This window comes from Cucurbita moschata, unplaced genomic scaffold, assembly GCF_002738365.1.
Source record: "Cucurbita moschata cultivar Rifu unplaced genomic scaffold, Cmos_1.0 Cmo_Scf00032, whole genome shotgun sequence".
In the NCBI taxonomy this organism is placed as follows: Eukaryota; Viridiplantae; Streptophyta; class Magnoliopsida; order Cucurbitales; family Cucurbitaceae; genus Cucurbita; species Cucurbita moschata.
Genome location: NW_019268548.1, coordinates 1,729,391 through 1,746,808, shown reverse-complemented (window position 1 = coordinate 1,746,808; position 17,418 = coordinate 1,729,391). Strand labels below are relative to the sequence as shown.

At 35.3% G+C, this 17,418-nt stretch overlaps 2 protein-coding genes across 2 annotated transcripts; one reads left to right on the top strand and one right to left on the bottom strand.

Moving 5' to 3' along the window:
* The first annotated feature begins 2,464 nt into the window (after window positions 1-2,464).
* LOC111429647 (sodium transporter HKT1) lies at window positions 2,465-5,083 on the top strand. The gene is made up of 3 exons (XM_023065582.1): window positions 2,465-3,521; window positions 4,435-4,656; window positions 4,748-5,083. The coding sequence occupies exons 1-3, from the start codon at window positions 2,482-2,484 to the stop codon at window positions 4,944-4,946; spliced, it is 1,461 nt and encodes a 486-aa protein (XP_022921350.1). The 5' UTR covers window positions 2,465-2,481; the 3' UTR covers window positions 4,947-5,083.
* Window positions 5,084-6,509: 1,426 nt separating this feature from the next.
* On the bottom strand, window positions 6,510-16,310 carry LOC111429648 (galacturonokinase). Its single transcript, XM_023065583.1, has 14 exons — window positions 16,029-16,310; window positions 15,534-15,647; window positions 15,291-15,362; window positions 13,729-13,772; window positions 12,843-12,996; window positions 12,206-12,271; window positions 11,439-11,518; window positions 10,513-10,612; window positions 9,033-9,208; window positions 8,148-8,188; window positions 8,008-8,036; window positions 7,541-7,610; window positions 7,315-7,404; window positions 6,510-6,917 (listed from the first exon to the last, which is right to left on the bottom strand). The coding sequence occupies exons 1-14, from the start codon at window positions 16,059-16,061 to the stop codon at window positions 6,673-6,675; spliced, it is 1,314 nt and encodes a 437-aa protein (XP_022921351.1). The 5' UTR covers window positions 16,062-16,310; the 3' UTR covers window positions 6,510-6,672.
* Between the last annotated feature and the right edge of the window lie 1,108 nt (window positions 16,311-17,418).

Genomic DNA, 17,418 nt, shown 5'->3' with positions numbered 1-17,418 from the left:
GTCGTAGTCTCCAAAACCCGTTCTAAACGAAATGAATGATGGAACTAGGATAGGGAGAAGTTTTTACACTCTTATAATGTCTGTCTAGGGTCGTATATTCTTGTTTATAGCGCCAACGTCCACGACTTGCAAATTGGGTTTTCTCTTTCGAGCTTCCTCTCAAGATTTTTAAAACACGTTTGTTAGAGAGAGGTTTTCACACTCTTATAATGTGTGTCCACCGTACTAGATTCTCATTTATAGTACCAACATCCACCACTTGCAAATTGGATTTTCTCTTTCGAGCTTTCTCTCAAGGTTTTTAAAACACACTTGTTAGGGACAGGTTTCCACACCTTTGGAAAGGTGTTTCGTTCTCCCCTCTAACCAAGTAGAGAGGTTTCCACACAATCCATCTCCCACACCCTTACAAAAGTGTTTCGTTCTTCTCTCTAACCGATATAGGATCTCACAATTCATCTCCCTCACCCTTACAAAGGTGTTTTGTTCTCCTCTCCAACCGACGTAGGATCTCACAATTCATCTCCCTTTGAAGCCCAGCATTCTCGCAAGCATAAGGCCGGGTGTCCACCCCTTTCGGAACTCAACGCTCGCACACAGTGTCTGGCTCTAATATCATTTGTAACGGTTAAGTCTATGGCTAATAGATATTATCCTCTTTGGACAGAAATTTATGCAAATCTCCACAAAAATAAATGAAATTTTTTTAGAGAAGGATTTCTTCGTTCCCCGCTCCATTCTTTGACTATGAGTTGGGGTTTGCTTCATCCTCTTAATTATGAAAATTTAAGAGAGATTAGTTTATGAGAACCACTTAGAAGATGGCACGTGGAGGCTCCACATGGCAATGATGGGTGAGGTGGGGGCCATCAGCTGCATACCAGACTACCCGAATTCTCCGCCATCCTATGATTAGCGATTTAATTGTATTTTAAATGTTTTATTAGTGCATTATTGTGAGCAATTTGACTAATCCAAACCAATAATGCTATTTTTTATATATATATAAAATTGTTTATTCAATTACGGAATTTAGATCTAATCAATCATAATTTTTTAGACTTTAATCATTAGCCTCGTAAATAAAATTATAAATTTACATCTTTATTTATACGTATAGCTTAAACCTAATTTAATAAGCACCTCGTATAATTATTATTTAATTATTGAAAATTAAATTTATAATTAACTGAAATATATATATATATATATTAATTCAAATTAATATTAAGAAATTAATTAAGAAATAACTCCACCCATAATTATCAAACCTTTGATTTTAGGAGAAAACTTGTGGTTTAAATTCAAAGTTCGGTTTATATTATTTATTTAATTAATTTGTTGTTATATCCAATAGATTTTGAACACGTGTCAATTAATTAGTAGTTATATTTTTTTAATGCGTGCCTAAAGTTCTCCATTAAGTGTAATATTCAAGTTTGCACGAGACATTAATTAAATTTATTTAAATTTGATTAGTGTGCAAATTGTCGTATTGTATTTTTATTTTTTAAAAATGAAAATTAATCTTATAGTGGATCCAATTACTAATTCTTTTTCTTATATTTAAATTATTAATTTTTGTCTTTATTCATTTAGCGGGCTTCTACAGATGCAAGGCTTACTTTCGAGATATTGGTCGGTTTTTTTTTAAAAAAAAAAGTAAAAGATATTGGTCGTTGGATGAAAGTCCAACATCGGCTAATTTAAGGAATGATCATGAATTTATAATCAAATAATAGTATCGCATTTGATGAGGCCTTTTGAGAAGTCCAAAGCAAAACCATGAGAGCTTATGCTCAAATTCAACAATATCATCCAATTTTGGAGAGTCGTATTCATCTAACATGGTATCAGAGTATCATACCATTGTGTTGGAATGCACCGTACTTATTAGAGGGAGAGGTGCTTTCACATCTTCTTAACCAACCCGGAATGGCAAATGGTTGGGGAGAGGAAATGTTCCTTTTTTTAGGGTACCCCCGGGAACAGATCCAGTAGAAACGGGGTAGGGCTTGTAGCTCAGAGGATTAGAGCACGTGGCTATGAACCACGGTATCGGGGGTTCGAATTTAATTAAAAAAAAAAAAGAAATATTAAAATTTTTATTGGAGGAAATTTGGTATGGTCTATTTCATTTAATTTATTTATTCTACGCCATCTTTATTCATCCATCAAATTGTGGTGTGGAAAAAAAAACACGTTTATTTTCTTATTTAAATTTTTTCAACCATATTTACCTAATTATATTCTCTCATTTTCTCTTTTTTTTTTCTTTTTTTTAAAAAAATTATTTTTACATAAAATAAATAAATAAATAAATATTGTCTCACACAAAAATAAGGCTAAGGTATATATATATATATATATATATATTATTTTTCTTAATGGATAAAAAATTTAAAATCCCTAAAATACCCCATCTCTATATAATCCCACCACTCCACTCCAATCTTTTAACCGCCGCAACAAAAGCCGGAAATGAAGAACTTACCACTCTATTTCCTCCGGTCACCGCCGTCTCTCCGGCTGCCGGTGTCCGCCGCAAACTCCTTCTTGGCTCACCTCTGCTATTTCATAACCCTCTCTCTCATTGGCTATGGATCTTTAAAGCTAACCAAAACTAGAACCTCCGCGGCCCCAAATGACCTCAACATTTTCTTCACCTCTGTCTCGGCCGCCACAGTTTCGAGCATGTCTGTGGTCGAAATGGAAGTTTTCTCCAACTTCCAACTCCTCATCATCACCACCCTCATGTTCCTTGGCGGCGAAGTCTTCCTCTCCGCCGTCAGCTTCCAACTCTCCCACCAGAACAAACAAACCAACCACGATGATCCTCGCACCATCGAGTTCGAAAACGAATCAGCCACCGTCGATGAGCTAAGCATCTCAAAATCATCATTCATGGTGTTGGGTCGGATTATAATTGGGTATCTTTTAGCGACGAATATCGGTGGTGCGTGCATGATCATCATATACCTAATTATGGTGCCACATGCAAGGCACGTGCTTGAAACCAAAGGCATAAATTTCGTAACTTTTTCAATTTTTAGTACGGTTTCTACTTTTACAAATTGTGGGTTCATACCCACAAATGAAAATATGATTGTGTTCAAGAAAAATTCCGGCCTTTTGATCATACTCGCCGCCGAGGTGCTATTGGGAGGGTGTTTGTATCCGGTGGGGCTCCGGTTGGTGATAATGGCGGCGGCGAAGGTGACGGGGAAGAAGGGATGGAGGTACATATTGAAGAACAACTCGGTGATGGGGTATTCACATCTATTGTCGGGGGTCCGGTGTCGGTTTCTGGCGGCGACCGCGGCGGGGTTCGTAATTTTGCAGTTCATTATATTTTGTTCGTTGGAATGGAACAACTCCGGTGGGATTTGGGATGGGATGAATCCGTACGAGAAGGTGGTGGGGTCATTTTTTCAGGTCATAAATTCAAGACATACCGGAGAATCTGTGGTGGATATCTCGCTGATCTCGCCGGCGATCTTGGTCGTATTTCTTGTTATGATGTGAGTGTTCTATTCACTTCTTACTTAATGCTTTCAAATCATTACTTTAATGTTTTTTTTTTCCTTTTTTGCTCAATTTTCATAAATAATTAATATTTAAAATTTTAAAAGTTTTAAAAATTTTCCCATTTCACTTTATTTTGATCCAAAAAATTAATTTCTTTTAAATTTTTTAATTTTTTTAACTCCCTTTATTATTATTATTATTTGATTCTTATTTAGATTCTAACCGCATTTAGCTGACAGTTAAAATGATTGGTCCAATTTTATCCACAATGTGTTTGATGTTTTTTTTTTTCACTGATTTTTTCATCCAAATAAAGTGGTCTAATCACACCTGTCACATTATTAAAGTAAAGATATGTATTAAAATTCCACTACCCTAGTGCCTTTTTTTTTGGGATAATATGCAATAACAACCGTGTCTCGTGGTTGTGGTTGTATTGGTTAAGACAATAACAACAGTGTCGTGGTTGTATTGGTTAAGACATATGTTATCGACTAAAAAACAGAAGTTTAATTTCGTCTTTAAATGTAGAATGTTGCTATGAGTGGACACGTTAGTAAAATTGATGGAAAGGTACTTTAGTGTATTTCGAACTATACCCATTTTTTTTTTCTATCATGTAGCGGTGGTAGGGTGCACCAAAGTATTGCTCAAATGATCGAGCATTTTAGTGCTTCAAATAGAACTCACACTTTAGAGATAATGGGTATTTGGTAAATGAAAGTGATCGATTGTTTACGCGTTTGTTTGAGAGAGAGAATAGCTTGAATATGTTGTTTTGAACTAATTGAGATGCACCCTAGAGGCAAAGATAATGGGTATTAGGTAAATGAAAGTGGCCAAAGATGATAGCTTTTAAGCATAAACTTTCATATAATACAACGAAAAATATGGCTTTTTTTTCAGGTATCTTCCACCATACACAACTTTTTTACCGCTAAGGACTAAAGAGAAAGCTTCAATAGTAGATGGGAATGACAAAAGACAACACTCAGTGAAATATTTTACGTTCTCACAGCTCTCTTATTTGGCTATTTTCATCACTCTCATTTGCATCAGTGAGAGAGACAAGCTAAAAAATGACCCTCTCAACTTCAGTGTACTCAACATTGCCGTTGAAGTGATCAGGTAAGTTCATGAACGAATTCGAATTTGAATTCGAATTCGACCCATATAAACAAAACGAATGTACTAAGTGTAATATTGAACGTACATGCAGTGCGTATGGAAACGTTGGGTTCTCAAGTGGGTATAGCTGCAAAAGACAAGTTGTGGCTGATAGCACTTGTAGAGATGCATGGTATGGGTTTGCTGGGAGATGGAGTGCAAAGGGGAAACTTATTCTCATTCTTGTCATGTTCTTTGGAAGATTGAAAAGCTTTAGTAGGCATGGTGGGAAAGCATGGAAACTATCATAGGTTACTATATTATTATCTTATCTTGTAATCAGATGTAAATAAGTATAAAATATAATAATTCGCTATCCTTAGTATATAGTTTAATGGATTAAGAATATGCTCGTTTGTTATCGGAGTAAAAATATATAAAAATACTATTTTGGTCCATGTACGTATTATTGGGTTTGGTTCAATTTGGTTTCTGTACTCTCAAAATGACGATATTTTGAACTTATACGAACCAAATGGAACTGAATCCTTAAATATTGTTGAACTTAGTTTTAAAATCTTACATTAACCTTAATTGCTTGTTCCAATAATTCAACCCCTCCAACAAGGCAAGAATCAAACTTCTGATATGTTTTCGTCGATATTGTATCTTACAAATTCAAATTTATTATAATCAATTTCTTTGGGATCAACCATTTTTTTTTTTTTTCAGGAATGACAAAGCAAGATGTAAAATTAATAAAGTTTTTTTTTTTTTTAAAAGATAGAACAGTCGTTTATCAAATTTATAAATTTGGTTAAAGTTATTCAATCAAACTTATTTTTGTACAATTTTTTTTATTTATTAAGATTTTTACTTATAAAAATTCACTTATTTAAATTTAGGAGTTCGACATGTCAACATGGAGGAGCATGTGGATCGACATGCGACTGTCGAGAAGAATCCAACATGTCTATAAAAGTCGACTTGTCCGCATGGAGGATAATAAATTTATCCCTTCGGTCTCTCACTATCTATTTAGTTGTATATTATTTTATTCTTTATTCTTTCTTCAATTCTTTTTTTTATTGAGAATATAACAGTAGTTTTCTCCATACTGATTTATTTATTCAAACAAATTCTCTAAAATTATAATTTCTATAGTTTTTGAAAAAAATTCTATCGACCCAGATCCACCATTAGCAGATATTATCCCATTTGGAGACTTTCCCTTCCGGGTTTCCTAAGCTATAAAACGCGTCTGCTGGAAGGTTTCCACACCTTTATAATAAATGCAGACCTTTTTGGGCTTTTCCTGGTTTCCTAGGCTTTCCTTGGTTTTCACACCCTTATAATAAATGCAGATATTGTCCTGTCCTCTTTGGGCTTTTCCACACCACATCTAATAGGAGGAGGTTTCCACCATGTTTCCACACCCTTATAAATGCAGATATTGTCCTCTTTGGGCTTTCCCTCTCGGGCTTCCCCTATATTGTCCTCTTTGGGCTTTCCCTCTCGGGCTTCCCCTCAAGGCTTTAAAACACATCTGATAGGGGAAGGTTTCCACCTTATAGTGGTTTGTTCTCCTCCCCAACCGGATATCACAATAAATGGAGGTTTGTTTTCCTCTCTTGGAGTTTGTTCTCCTCCCCAACCAATATGGAATAATTCTAACCCTCTAGCTTTTCGATTCTATGTTATGATTTAAATTAAATAATTATCTGTAAGCCTAGTCTATCGCTAGTAGATATTGTCTTTTTTAAATTTTCCCTTTCGAGTTTCCCCTCAAAGCTTTAAAGCGTCTGGCTAAGAAAATGTTTCCACACCCTTATAAAAGTATATCATTCTCCTCAAAAACCAATATGGATATCACATTATCAATGAAATTTATTATTATTATTATTGCATTTGCAAGTTCAATGTCAAAAAAGTACTTACAAGAAGCTGCCTCCTTGCCTGTAAAATGTCACGAACAAACAAGATACAAATCTTTTGAGTATAGAAAGAATGAAACGAATAGATAAAAGGAGAAGTGGCTCAAAGGATACGAGCACAATCGCCTTGCTCACAAATCAACACGGCCGTCTCGGGGTCTATCTGTGCAGCTAACTCCGGCTGCACCTTCTGATACTCTTTCCGCACGAATTTTGCGGCTTCAGCAGCATAGTCCGCATCTACGAAAGCGATACAACACCCTCTAAATCCAGCACCACTGAACCGCGCTCCACATACTCCTGGTGCTTTCAACAGGATCTCATATAGTTGAACCAGTGGCTCCGCACCTTCATGGAAATCATTTATTATGGTGTTACAGTTTTCAGAGCGTATATCAAAAATCCAGGCAATCCCATTCAAGCAAAGAACTAAGGAATCAATGTCATTCAGTGTTGCTAATCCAATGGAGAAATCTGAAATTTATTTAACTGAACGATCTGGAACCATAAGTGGGGATGCTCGTGACGTAAGGAATTGGAGGAATAATTATTAAGAACCACGATTCTACACAATGGTATGATATTGTTCACTTTGAGTATAAGCTCTCGTGGTTTTGCTTTTAGTTTTCCCAAAATGCCTCATACCAAATAGACATATATTCTTTGGTGGGGTATTTTAAGGTTATATAAACAACTCCATGTTATGCCCAAGGAAGGCTCTTTATATAAGAAAGTGAAGGCATACCACATTCGTAGTTTACAATTGAACTTCGCCCAGAAGCCGCAACGAGTTTTCCAAAGTCTTCCAACTTTCCTGAAGCCCAGGCTTCGAGTCCTGAAATGACCATTATATTATAGTTCTGTTTAAGTCCTCGACATGACTACAACTAAGAGGGAAAAAAAAGAAACTGGTACTTGAATAAAGGAAGATAAGAATGGCTTTGCAAACAAGAACGTCTGTGAAAGAGTACCTTGTAAGACCCGCGTGTTTTCTGAGAAATAATGCTCTGCTCTTTTTGCCAAGTTTGTCTCTAATTTCGACTGTACAAGAAAATCCGAATGAGGTGAAATTTAATAAAAAGTTACAAAAATAAAGTCCAAGGTTATCGACAGTTTTGCTAATAATGCTGGACTTCATTATAAACAAGGTGGAAACTGGGAAACATGAGCTGAAATATACCATGTCCAACAACAAGAAAACGAATGAAGTTGACCAGGCGTTGCATTTCCATGAACATTGAATAAATGGCCATTCCAGATTTCTTTTCAGTTAAAATTGATTTAATACCCGAATACATAGAAATCAAATCGATTTTATAACAGCCATTGCTATTTGCTGGAAACCTAGGGTAGGACCATGAAATAAGTGAAACTAAAAGACAATGATGGATGTAGAATATAGAGAGAAATCCTTGCATCATTGTTAAAATGACATTACCTTGTGAACTTCATAAGCTTCCTGTTCAACTGATAAGACGACAAGATTCAGAAAGGAGATAAGAATCAAGGTCATCATACGAGGATTAAAAAATAACCAAAACAAAAAAGCAAACTTTACAAGGTCGGCAGAAATATTACCATTACAAAGGAGTGGCTCCAGATGCGAATTGCCAGACGCACTATAGAATGAAAAACGAGTAATAAATACCGTTGATCCATTGAAAACAACAGATTTCATATGATACTCATTTAACATGCAAGAAGAGAGAAAAGCCTACGTAACATAGCTTGGTGGTTAAGGCATCCTTACTTCCTCTAAGAGGTTCTATATTTGCATGCACCCACCAGCCCACATGAGAGGTAATCTTCTCAAAAAGAGAGAGAGAGAGAGAGAGAGAGAGAGACCCTAATGCATTTAGATCTCAAATTATTGTCCCGGTAAGTCATAGTCTTGTTTATAAACGTCTAGAGATTATCTGTCAGGCAAGGTAATGAATTCACAAGTGTTTCCTCTAAACCGAGCCTTTACTTCCCTTCGCCATATGACTTCTCCTTGCAGGTATAAGGTTCCCTTCGAAATATTTATTCCTTCTCCTATTTACTTTTCCAATGTTCTCGCCAGACATCTTTAGATCATTCTTTCAGCTGCAACCTTGCATCAAATCATCCGATTCTCAATGTACACTGGCATTACAACACCGAGGCCACCCCAAGCTCCTCCTTTTTACTCAGTCAAAGAGAGTTGCCTACAATTTAATTTTTCCATTTAATTTTTCCCAATTTAACTTCCTCTATTATTCTAAAGGTTTCTCCTTTTATATAAATGAAAATTCGAGGCACTTGAAATAGTAACTCAATAAGATATTTTCTCTGAGTATACTATTTCCTTCCTCAAATTCAAGCATTACTTACAACCTCAAACGTGGAACGGTTCAAAAACGCAAAAGGAAGATGTTCTGATACGAATAGATCAGTACTACTAAAACCCGGGAGGTCCAGTCAGCAAGAAGGTGTAAATCTTACTTCAGAAGAATTTTCGCAGCCTCTTGACACTCGGCAACGCGGTAATTATATCCAGGGTTATTTGTCAAAGCCTGCTTCAATCCTGAACATGCTAATAAAATTTGGTATTCCTTCTGCGTCTCAGATTTTAGACTGCTTTCCATATCAAGTGGGCGTATAAGCTTGAAATCCTTAGTCTTCACATGTCAAATAATAATCATGAAACAAATTATGGTCACGACTAAAGTATAAAACATGTGACAAGACAAAACTTCGGAAATAGAGATAGAGAGAGACATTCAAACACTCAAAGCAAGTACAGTCCAAAAGGATTAAAGGTTTGCTTCTGAAAGATATTATTGAGATGAGATAGAAGAACAAACAACATCAAAATGCCATTATTAGACAAGAGCCAGAAGTTGCCTGAGAAACAAGTATTAGGCCTGAGTAGCATAAATTCTGCTGTTCGATTGTAAAGAATAGTCGAAGCAAAAAAGAGTAAAGGTGAAATACCTGTTTCACCATTTCCAAGGCTGATTAGAGGTAGAATGGGAATAAAGGCTACCCAAAAGAAGACAACAATAACCCAGAAAGCTAAAATAAGGTGCAACCCAAATATATTGGTTCCTTTGTATGGTTTTACAGAAGGAAGCAAAATGTTAACACTTACATTAAGGTCTTGTTTGGTTCGACTTTCTAAGGCTTTAAAAGTTTTAAGCACTTAGAAAGTCATTCCAAATACATCCTAACTTTGATTATGTCCCTATAATGTTACCTATTTTTATATATAAGAAACAAGCCCTTTTCCTTTAGATACATATGAAAAGTAAACAAAATGGAAGAACATGAAAAGCACTCCCCATAGGCTAATAAGTACATAGAAACCCACCCTGGCTCAGTACAGATAGTCTATATTTTAAATACACAAATGGTTCTATTAGGTTAAGCAATGTTTATACCTAATTTTACTTATGTATCATTTAAAGAATATTCCAGGCATTTTTGAACTAAATGGAAAAACTTGAATTTATATACTACGCTTGTTCAACCGACTAGAAAATGGGATATATCAAACGGAAAGGAAAAGCAGTTGAAAAACAGAACTCCTATTATAGAATTAAAATATGAAGAAGCAACATAATGAAATCCAAATATTTTACAGGTTCACACACGCGCGCACAAAAGTGAATAAAGTATTACTTAAAAGAATTAATCTGAAAAACTGAATACCGAAACTGTCTCCTAATCCTAGCCAATAATGTGAACACCAAAAAATCCTTATTGCTTTTTTAAAATAAAGAGCGATTTATCAGTATCACAGTATAAGTATTGAATTTTTGGAATAAACCGGCATAAAAACAAACAAAATCAATAAACCAAGTATATCACGTAGTTAGAAACTTGGAAAAGATGCAAAATGATAAAATGGTAGATGAAATCAATCCTTCTGTACTTCATTATAAGAAATTTGCTAAACACCAGTGGAGGATCAATTCACTACCTTGCAGTTCATATGCAATAGACAACCATAGCTTGAAAGCAATATTGCAGATTGGTCCAGTATGCCATTTCTCAAACCCAAGTATCCATTTTCAATTAGCCTACATTACAAAGGGAAAACAACATATAAAAACATGCGAGTATTTAAATCGAGCATGCATACAAATTTAGCTGCATGCGGTATTGCTTTTGAATCTAGTAAAGGAAATAATTATTTTAACCATCACATATTGATTTGGAAATATGTTTCATTGATTTATTGAGAAATTTGAGAAGCAACTCGACGGTTTATTCATAAATTTTTTAATAATCAACCTCATTGTTATTAAAATCTTTATTAAATAATATTTTCTCAAATTAGCAAAAAATCATACCAACAATTACCTTTTCTAGAAAGCTACATCACCGCAGTAAATGGTTTGACCAATTTTTTATGCAGTTTATTCTTTCAAAAGAAATACAAAACTAACCCAAATAATATCACCCCAAGTATTCATCCATCTCCAGAAAATGTCTCGTGTCAGATATCCGGACATTAACTGTTCATCTATAACCTCACCAAAAGCTCACAAGATTACTTGATTATCAATTGGCAGGCTGAATGCTGGTGCTTAGGCAATTGTGCCGTTGCGGCCCCACAAGATGATTTCAAAACAAAGCATGCACTTGAAACAAATTAAATTTAAATTCAAGTTTTCTGTGTCAACGAGTTAAATTTTGAAGTTAATGGAAGAGTGCATGATAGAAGAGCTACAGGAAGGAGATTTAGAAATAATATAACTGTCTTTAAGCTCCACTCTTATAAAAGCAGGTAACTCATTTTTGTTACCACAGTAATTTGAACATGTAAACTAGCAGCATTGTTATCTCAGAAAGACCAATTGACTATATGCAGCAGAAATATAATCAAGAAATCGAACTACCCACCTATCATAGTCAATATTTTCTGTGGGAGATATTTTTAAATTATTAGCGTTTTCCAGCGCTAACAAGTAAGCCAATCCAACCTGTCAACCATAAACTACGAATATTAAAACTTGGTTATTGAAGCTGAGGCCTCTTGTATAATCGTACGAGCATCATAATTAGCTTTAGCAATGCAACGTTCCAAGAATAAATAGGGAAAAAACATACCATTATGTGTCTACTTTATTCTTACAATTCAGTCTACTGTATATCTACATTACAGTCTGCACTATAGAACTTGATATTCAATTCTTCCTTTGAAGACTGATAACACAGACTTCAAGTGATGCGGACTGCATACTACCAATTCCTTCGAGACTCAAGCTCATCACTGAAAATTTTTATTTAAATAACATAATAGTCTTTTGTGAACTCCAATTGGGGATTGTAGGTAACTATGTACTTCATGGCAATCATCTGAAAAGTCTCTTTTTAAGAAATATATTTCACATAGATTTAATCTTAAATCTTATTTCCTTGTTCAAAATGAGAATGATTATCCAAATGTATATCATTTTTTTTTCTATATAAAATAAGATCATTTAAAAATTCTTACCCATAACTTGTTAATCTAATTTGTTGGTAAAGAAAAGATTCTCTCGAGTTGTGGTACTAAACAAAATCATATATGGTAATTTAATCCTATTAACAATCGACCAACTTTAAAGCTGTCAGAATGCAAAAGGAGGCATCAAGAATGAGGAAGAAAAAAAATAATATATACTTACAGCTGCAGAAGAGCTGAGGCCTGAACTGTCAAGACCATCAGAACCACAAATATATCCTACTATACCCTGCAATAGAGAAATAAGTTCTATTGAACTTTTTAATTCTTGATACACACTCCAACCCCAATGTTTACAAACTCCCCAGGCATAATCAGGATTCCAACAACAAGGCACTTATAATAACGGTCCAACGAAACTAACCTATATCCCTAACAAATTATTGAGACATTGAGGATTTCAAGGCAACAAAAAAAGACTTTATGGTAGCTGGATAGCCTTTTGCAGCATGGTACATCCTACTTAAGTAGGTGGAAACTGAGAAGTAGGGCATTGTATATGATACTAGTTTAAAACAATTACGTAAAGATAAAGTGATATGATACCTTCTGATAATTCTAATAACCCAAACATTCTAAATTCCAGCGGATGCTTGCAGCAAAAATATTAGGTAATGACTCCAAGTCTCCAAGCTATAAAGCTGAACTACTTTCGCTGTTAATTCGTTTAAAACAAACTAATCACAGAATAAAAGCAAACACTATGCATCACGCAATTTAATATACTCTTTGCCACAGACTTTTTAACTGGGTTCATCCCAAACTAGTTATAAACTCCAAAACAAAGAAAAGTCGCTAACCTGAGAAAGACAATGCTCTTTTTGTTGTAGTGCATATAATGCTCCTTTAGCATACCTTCCCCAGTTATTATCCCCCTCCAATTTAGCATGACCATTTGCATTGGTCTCTTCCTTCTTGTTATTAGAGTGATTTGGATACTGCTTTTCATCAACTCTGCAGTTTCCACGATATAAGTCAATGAATGTTTATTGCAGCAGTGAGCACGAAAAGTTTGCATTTACATACGCCTGTGAAAAAGTAGGCTAATATTGACAGGAAATCCAAAAATTGAAGTCCTACCACATTTTACATCATTCAAAGCAAGCATGATTTTGATTTCTCCCAAATTTTGGGGAAAATACAGAATAACAAACAACTCTAGTTTCAAAAGGGAAAGGAACTCACATGGTGAAACCTTATACATACAATTCTAGTCCCCTTTGTACTCAGCTATATAGTGATATAATAAAAGCAAGCAATAAGATCCAAGTAGAACAAATCATACACCTAAGCAGAAAATTTAGAAAGAGTCGAACAAACTACAGTAGAAACTTTCTTTGAGAAAGAACGGATGTAGAGGGAGGGAGTGAACTGGTTGGAGGCATTCACATTAAGTTAGTGATTATGTTATTTCTAGTAAACATGAATTGCCTTCTTTGGCCTGATCCACAGGCAATTCACAATCACAGCAGCATTAGAAGATTTCGTTCGATATTGCATGGTATAGGATTATTTCATTTCAGCCTGTAGGCAATCTAGTGGTGATGATTTGTTGACATGAATTCAGGAATGAAAGCCTGCAGTTTTCACTTGCTAATAATAAAAGTGTTACTAGGGTTGTTATTGATGCATACTTCTACAACAGTTATAAGATATGAAAGAAAAAGATTTTAGTGTGTACTGCACCTGAAGTTGACATCTCCTTTGAACTGAGCTGAACGGAGTACAACCTGCAAGAGCTCCAAAAATTGCTTTAAATCTAAATAGGACGGAAACTTGGGTTTCAAGATAAAAATATGTTGTTCTTGCATAGATTATTCGTGAAGAAATATAAACAGGTAGAGATCAATATCTCCATGTGCGGAGAAAGTTTAAGAGCTGAAGTTGAACACCCCAAGAAATTAAAACACTAACAATATACATAACAACCATGGTTTTAAAAATCAATTTAAAGCAAAAGTAACAGGTATCGTACAATTGTTGTTATGCTACCAAAAGAGTGTGATTGTCACACCGAGAACACACTAGAGTAGTACACTTTTACACTTTGGTACCAAGAAAGGAGTTGTATTATAACGGCCCAAGCCCACCACCAGCATATATTGTCCTCTTTGAGCTTTTTGGGTTTCCCCTCAAGGTTTTTAAAACGCGTTTGCTAGGGAGAGGTTTCCATACCCTTATAAAGGGTTTTTCGTTCTCCTCCCCAACTGATGTGGAATCTCACAATCCACCTCCCTTTGGGGCCTAGCGTCCTTGCAAGTACTCGTTCCCTTCTCCAATCAATGTGGGACCCCCCAATCCACCCCCTGCACACCGCCTCGTGTCCACCCCCTTAGGGGCTCAGCCTCCTCGCTGGCACATCGCCTCGTGTTTGGCTCTAATACCATTTGTAACGGCCCAAGCCAATTGCTAGCAGATATGGTCTTCTTTGGGCTTTCTAGGCTTCCCCTCAAGGTTTTTAAAACGTGTCTGCTAGGGAGAGATTTCCACACCTTTATAAAGGGTTTTCGTTCTTCTCTTGAACTGACATGGGAGCTCACATATATTCTAAAATCTAAGGAAATATTTTCCGGTACTTACCATGATTACCAATAAGGTAGATGGCATGATCAGATTAACTGAACATTGATTTTAAATTGCCTTGATGTAGGAACTACTTGATCCATGGTTTGATAAAGCTGAAACATCATAGTCTATTTACATCAATTCAAAAACAGAACACATTTCAAGCCATCTTAACGTTGCTACTATAAAGCATCAATAACCCGGTTTTTGTGTGGTCTCACTCACTATCAAGTCTATCAACGAGTCCTCGACTCAGTAAGAGTGTCTTTAGAAATTGATTGAAGAACAGTTTCTTTTTAAGGCGCATAGTCAGTAGTCGATCATCACCTTCCATGCAAAACATAACAGTCGATGGGATCTGCGCTTATAGTTACCGTTGCAGGTTTTATAATCGAAGTTCAAAACTCCACACTTCTTCCTTATAAATGTCTGTTAACGATGTTTTCTATGACTGCATCAAGGCGCTGCAACCATATGCAGATATAAACCAAAACATTCTGATTTCACCATATACATCGAATATAACACAGATTTAAACCCACATGTGAGTAGCTGTTTTAAGGCAATAAAAAACCCTATAGTAATGCTACATTCTTTAAAAAATGCTACTAGTCTCTCATTTGAGATTCAGGAAATTGTAATTCAAATGGCTACAAAGAATTTTACAATGGCATAATCATTACCTGAGCATCGCCAGAAGGAACAAATCCTAAAAGCACTCCCTTATTTATGGCCATCGCTGAAACATTCCCACCCTAGCAACCAACATAAGAGTTCAAAAGAACTTTAATGTCATCTTCTGACTCCGTTATTTACTAACAATGTAACCCAGGCAAAATGCCGCTACTCTTATTGCGTTAACAGCACAAATATGAACTTCAATGAGATGCAGATGCAAATTTTTAGAATCATCATGTCCGACTAACCTGATGATCAATATGAGCTCCCAGTGGACAAATGCGATACGGAGAGACAACTATGCGAACGTGCTCCATACTTTTCTTGGACATTTCCGAAACAATTTCCTTGATTCTATTAAGCTAAAACAAACAAGCAGATCAATTACAAATGAACCATGAGAGATCCAATATAAAATCACAAGAGATTAAGATTTATGCCAGGAACAATCTCCCATTAGATCCCCATACTAGCATTGAGCTAACTAATGATGCACAGATCCAATACAGAATATACAAGGTGAATCAAAATCAACATCCGAGCAAACACGTACAGAATATCAACAAAAGATTCCAGCCATAAATAATTAAACAGAACACGCATAACGCCAGCGAAATCATGAAAACAAACATCAAACAATCCAGAAACCAGTGAAATCCACACAGAAACTAAGCGAAAGAGATTCAAAAAAGCAAAAACAACATGGAACCGCATTGCAAATTGAATAGAAGTTGAAAAATTACCTGTTTCTCCGAAGGCCAAGACGGCTTCTCCATGCTCTGCAATGCCAAAAAAAAAACTTGCCGCCGCGATTGGGTATAGAGGACAGCCAATAACGAGATTTCTAAGGTTTCTCAGAGGAGAATGATGAGTAGAGCTGACGAAATGCAGAGCGTAAAATAATGGAGCTGGCGATAGGATCGGGTTAAACGTCTTGTCTCGTGAAATAGCTATCGCCTTCTCCACAGCCTAAACATGGACGAACGTTTGGCTGTATTATCTTGTCCGATCGGTTTGACGCGGCTGGTACAATTTTGCTTTTCGCTTTGTCTTTTTAACTGTATTCTAATTTACGCGGATAAATCCTTCGTTGCCCCCAATATGGACGGTCTAAAGAATATTTATCCAACTCAATCCTCTATTTTTCTTTTTTTTATATTATTTTATTAACTATTTAAAAAAAATTATATATTAAAAATTAAAATATTTGTAAGAATATTAATTATTAAATATTTTTTAAAAATATAATAAAATTGATTGACCAAATCGACGAATGTTAACCCACCAATCGAATTAATTTTTTAATTTTTTAAAAAATTCAACTTAACTCAAATGGTATCAAGCTCAGGTTGGACAGTCCATATTGATCAAGTTATCATCGAGTTACATGAACATGTTTGAAAAAAAAATAATTAATATATATATATCGAATTGGCTATTGAAAAGGTTGAAAAGGAGATGAGGTAATGGCTCTCTTTCGACTATATGCATCTCCAACCTGGTCTCCAACCGGCACAGAAATTGGCTCAGCACTAGCAAAAATGTGTTGAGCCAATTTCTGTGCCGGTTGGAGACCAGGTTCGAGATGCATATAGTAGAAAGAGAGCCATTACCTCACCTCCTTTTCAACCTTTTCAACCTTTTCAATAGTCAATTCGATATATATATATATATATATATATATGAATGAAGCATCTTCGAGGAGAATAGATTTTTTTAATTTAAAAAATTGAAATAAATGAAAAATAATTTTCCTGGTAACTCGCACGTGTGAGGTGGGGAAGTGAAATAATAATCCCTTAATGACCAATAAAAAAAAATGCCACGTTGCAAGTAAATCTGATTAGGCGCCAATATTGTTTATATGCTAAATTAAAAAAAATAGAAAGATGAATTGGGCTTCATCTTCTCTCTCAGAGGAATAGTTTTTTTTTAATTTTAAAAATTGAAATAAATGAAAAATAATTTTCCTAATAACTCGCACGTGTGAAGGTGGGGGAAGAAAGCGGGAAAGTGAAATAATAATCCCTTATATGACCAATAAGAAAGTGCCACGTTGCAAGCAAATCTGATTAGGCGCCAATATTATTTATTTATATGCTAAATAAAAAAAATAAAAAATAAAATGATGAA

What these genes read in the sequence shown, in the direction of transcription:
- LOC111429647 (XM_023065582.1), top strand. Translation starts at nt 2,482, where the DNA reads ATGAAGAACTTACCACTCTATTTCCTCCGGTCACCGCCGTCTCTCCGG. An exon ending in GTCGTATTTCTTGTTATGAT is followed by an intron (nt 3,522 to 4,434) that starts GTGAGTGTTCTA and finishes CTTTTTTTTCAG; the next exon opens with GTATCTTCCACCATACACAA. An exon ending in ATTGCCGTTGAAGTGATCAG is followed by an intron (nt 4,657 to 4,747) that starts GTAAGTTCATGA and finishes ACGTACATGCAG; the next exon opens with TGCGTATGGAAACGTTGGGT.
- LOC111429648 (XM_023065583.1), bottom strand. Translation starts at nt 16,061, where the DNA reads ATGGAGAAGCCGTCTTGGCCTTCGGAGAAACAG. An exon ending in CTTGGCCTTCGGAGAAACAG is followed by an intron (nt 15,648 to 16,028) that starts GTAATTTTTCAA and finishes TGTTTGTTTTAG; the next exon opens with CTTAATAGAATCAAGGAAAT. An exon ending in AAAGGAGATGTCAACTTCAG is followed by an intron (nt 12,997 to 13,728) that starts GTGCAGTACACA and finishes TGGAAACTGCAG; the next exon opens with AGTTGATGAAAAGCAGTATC.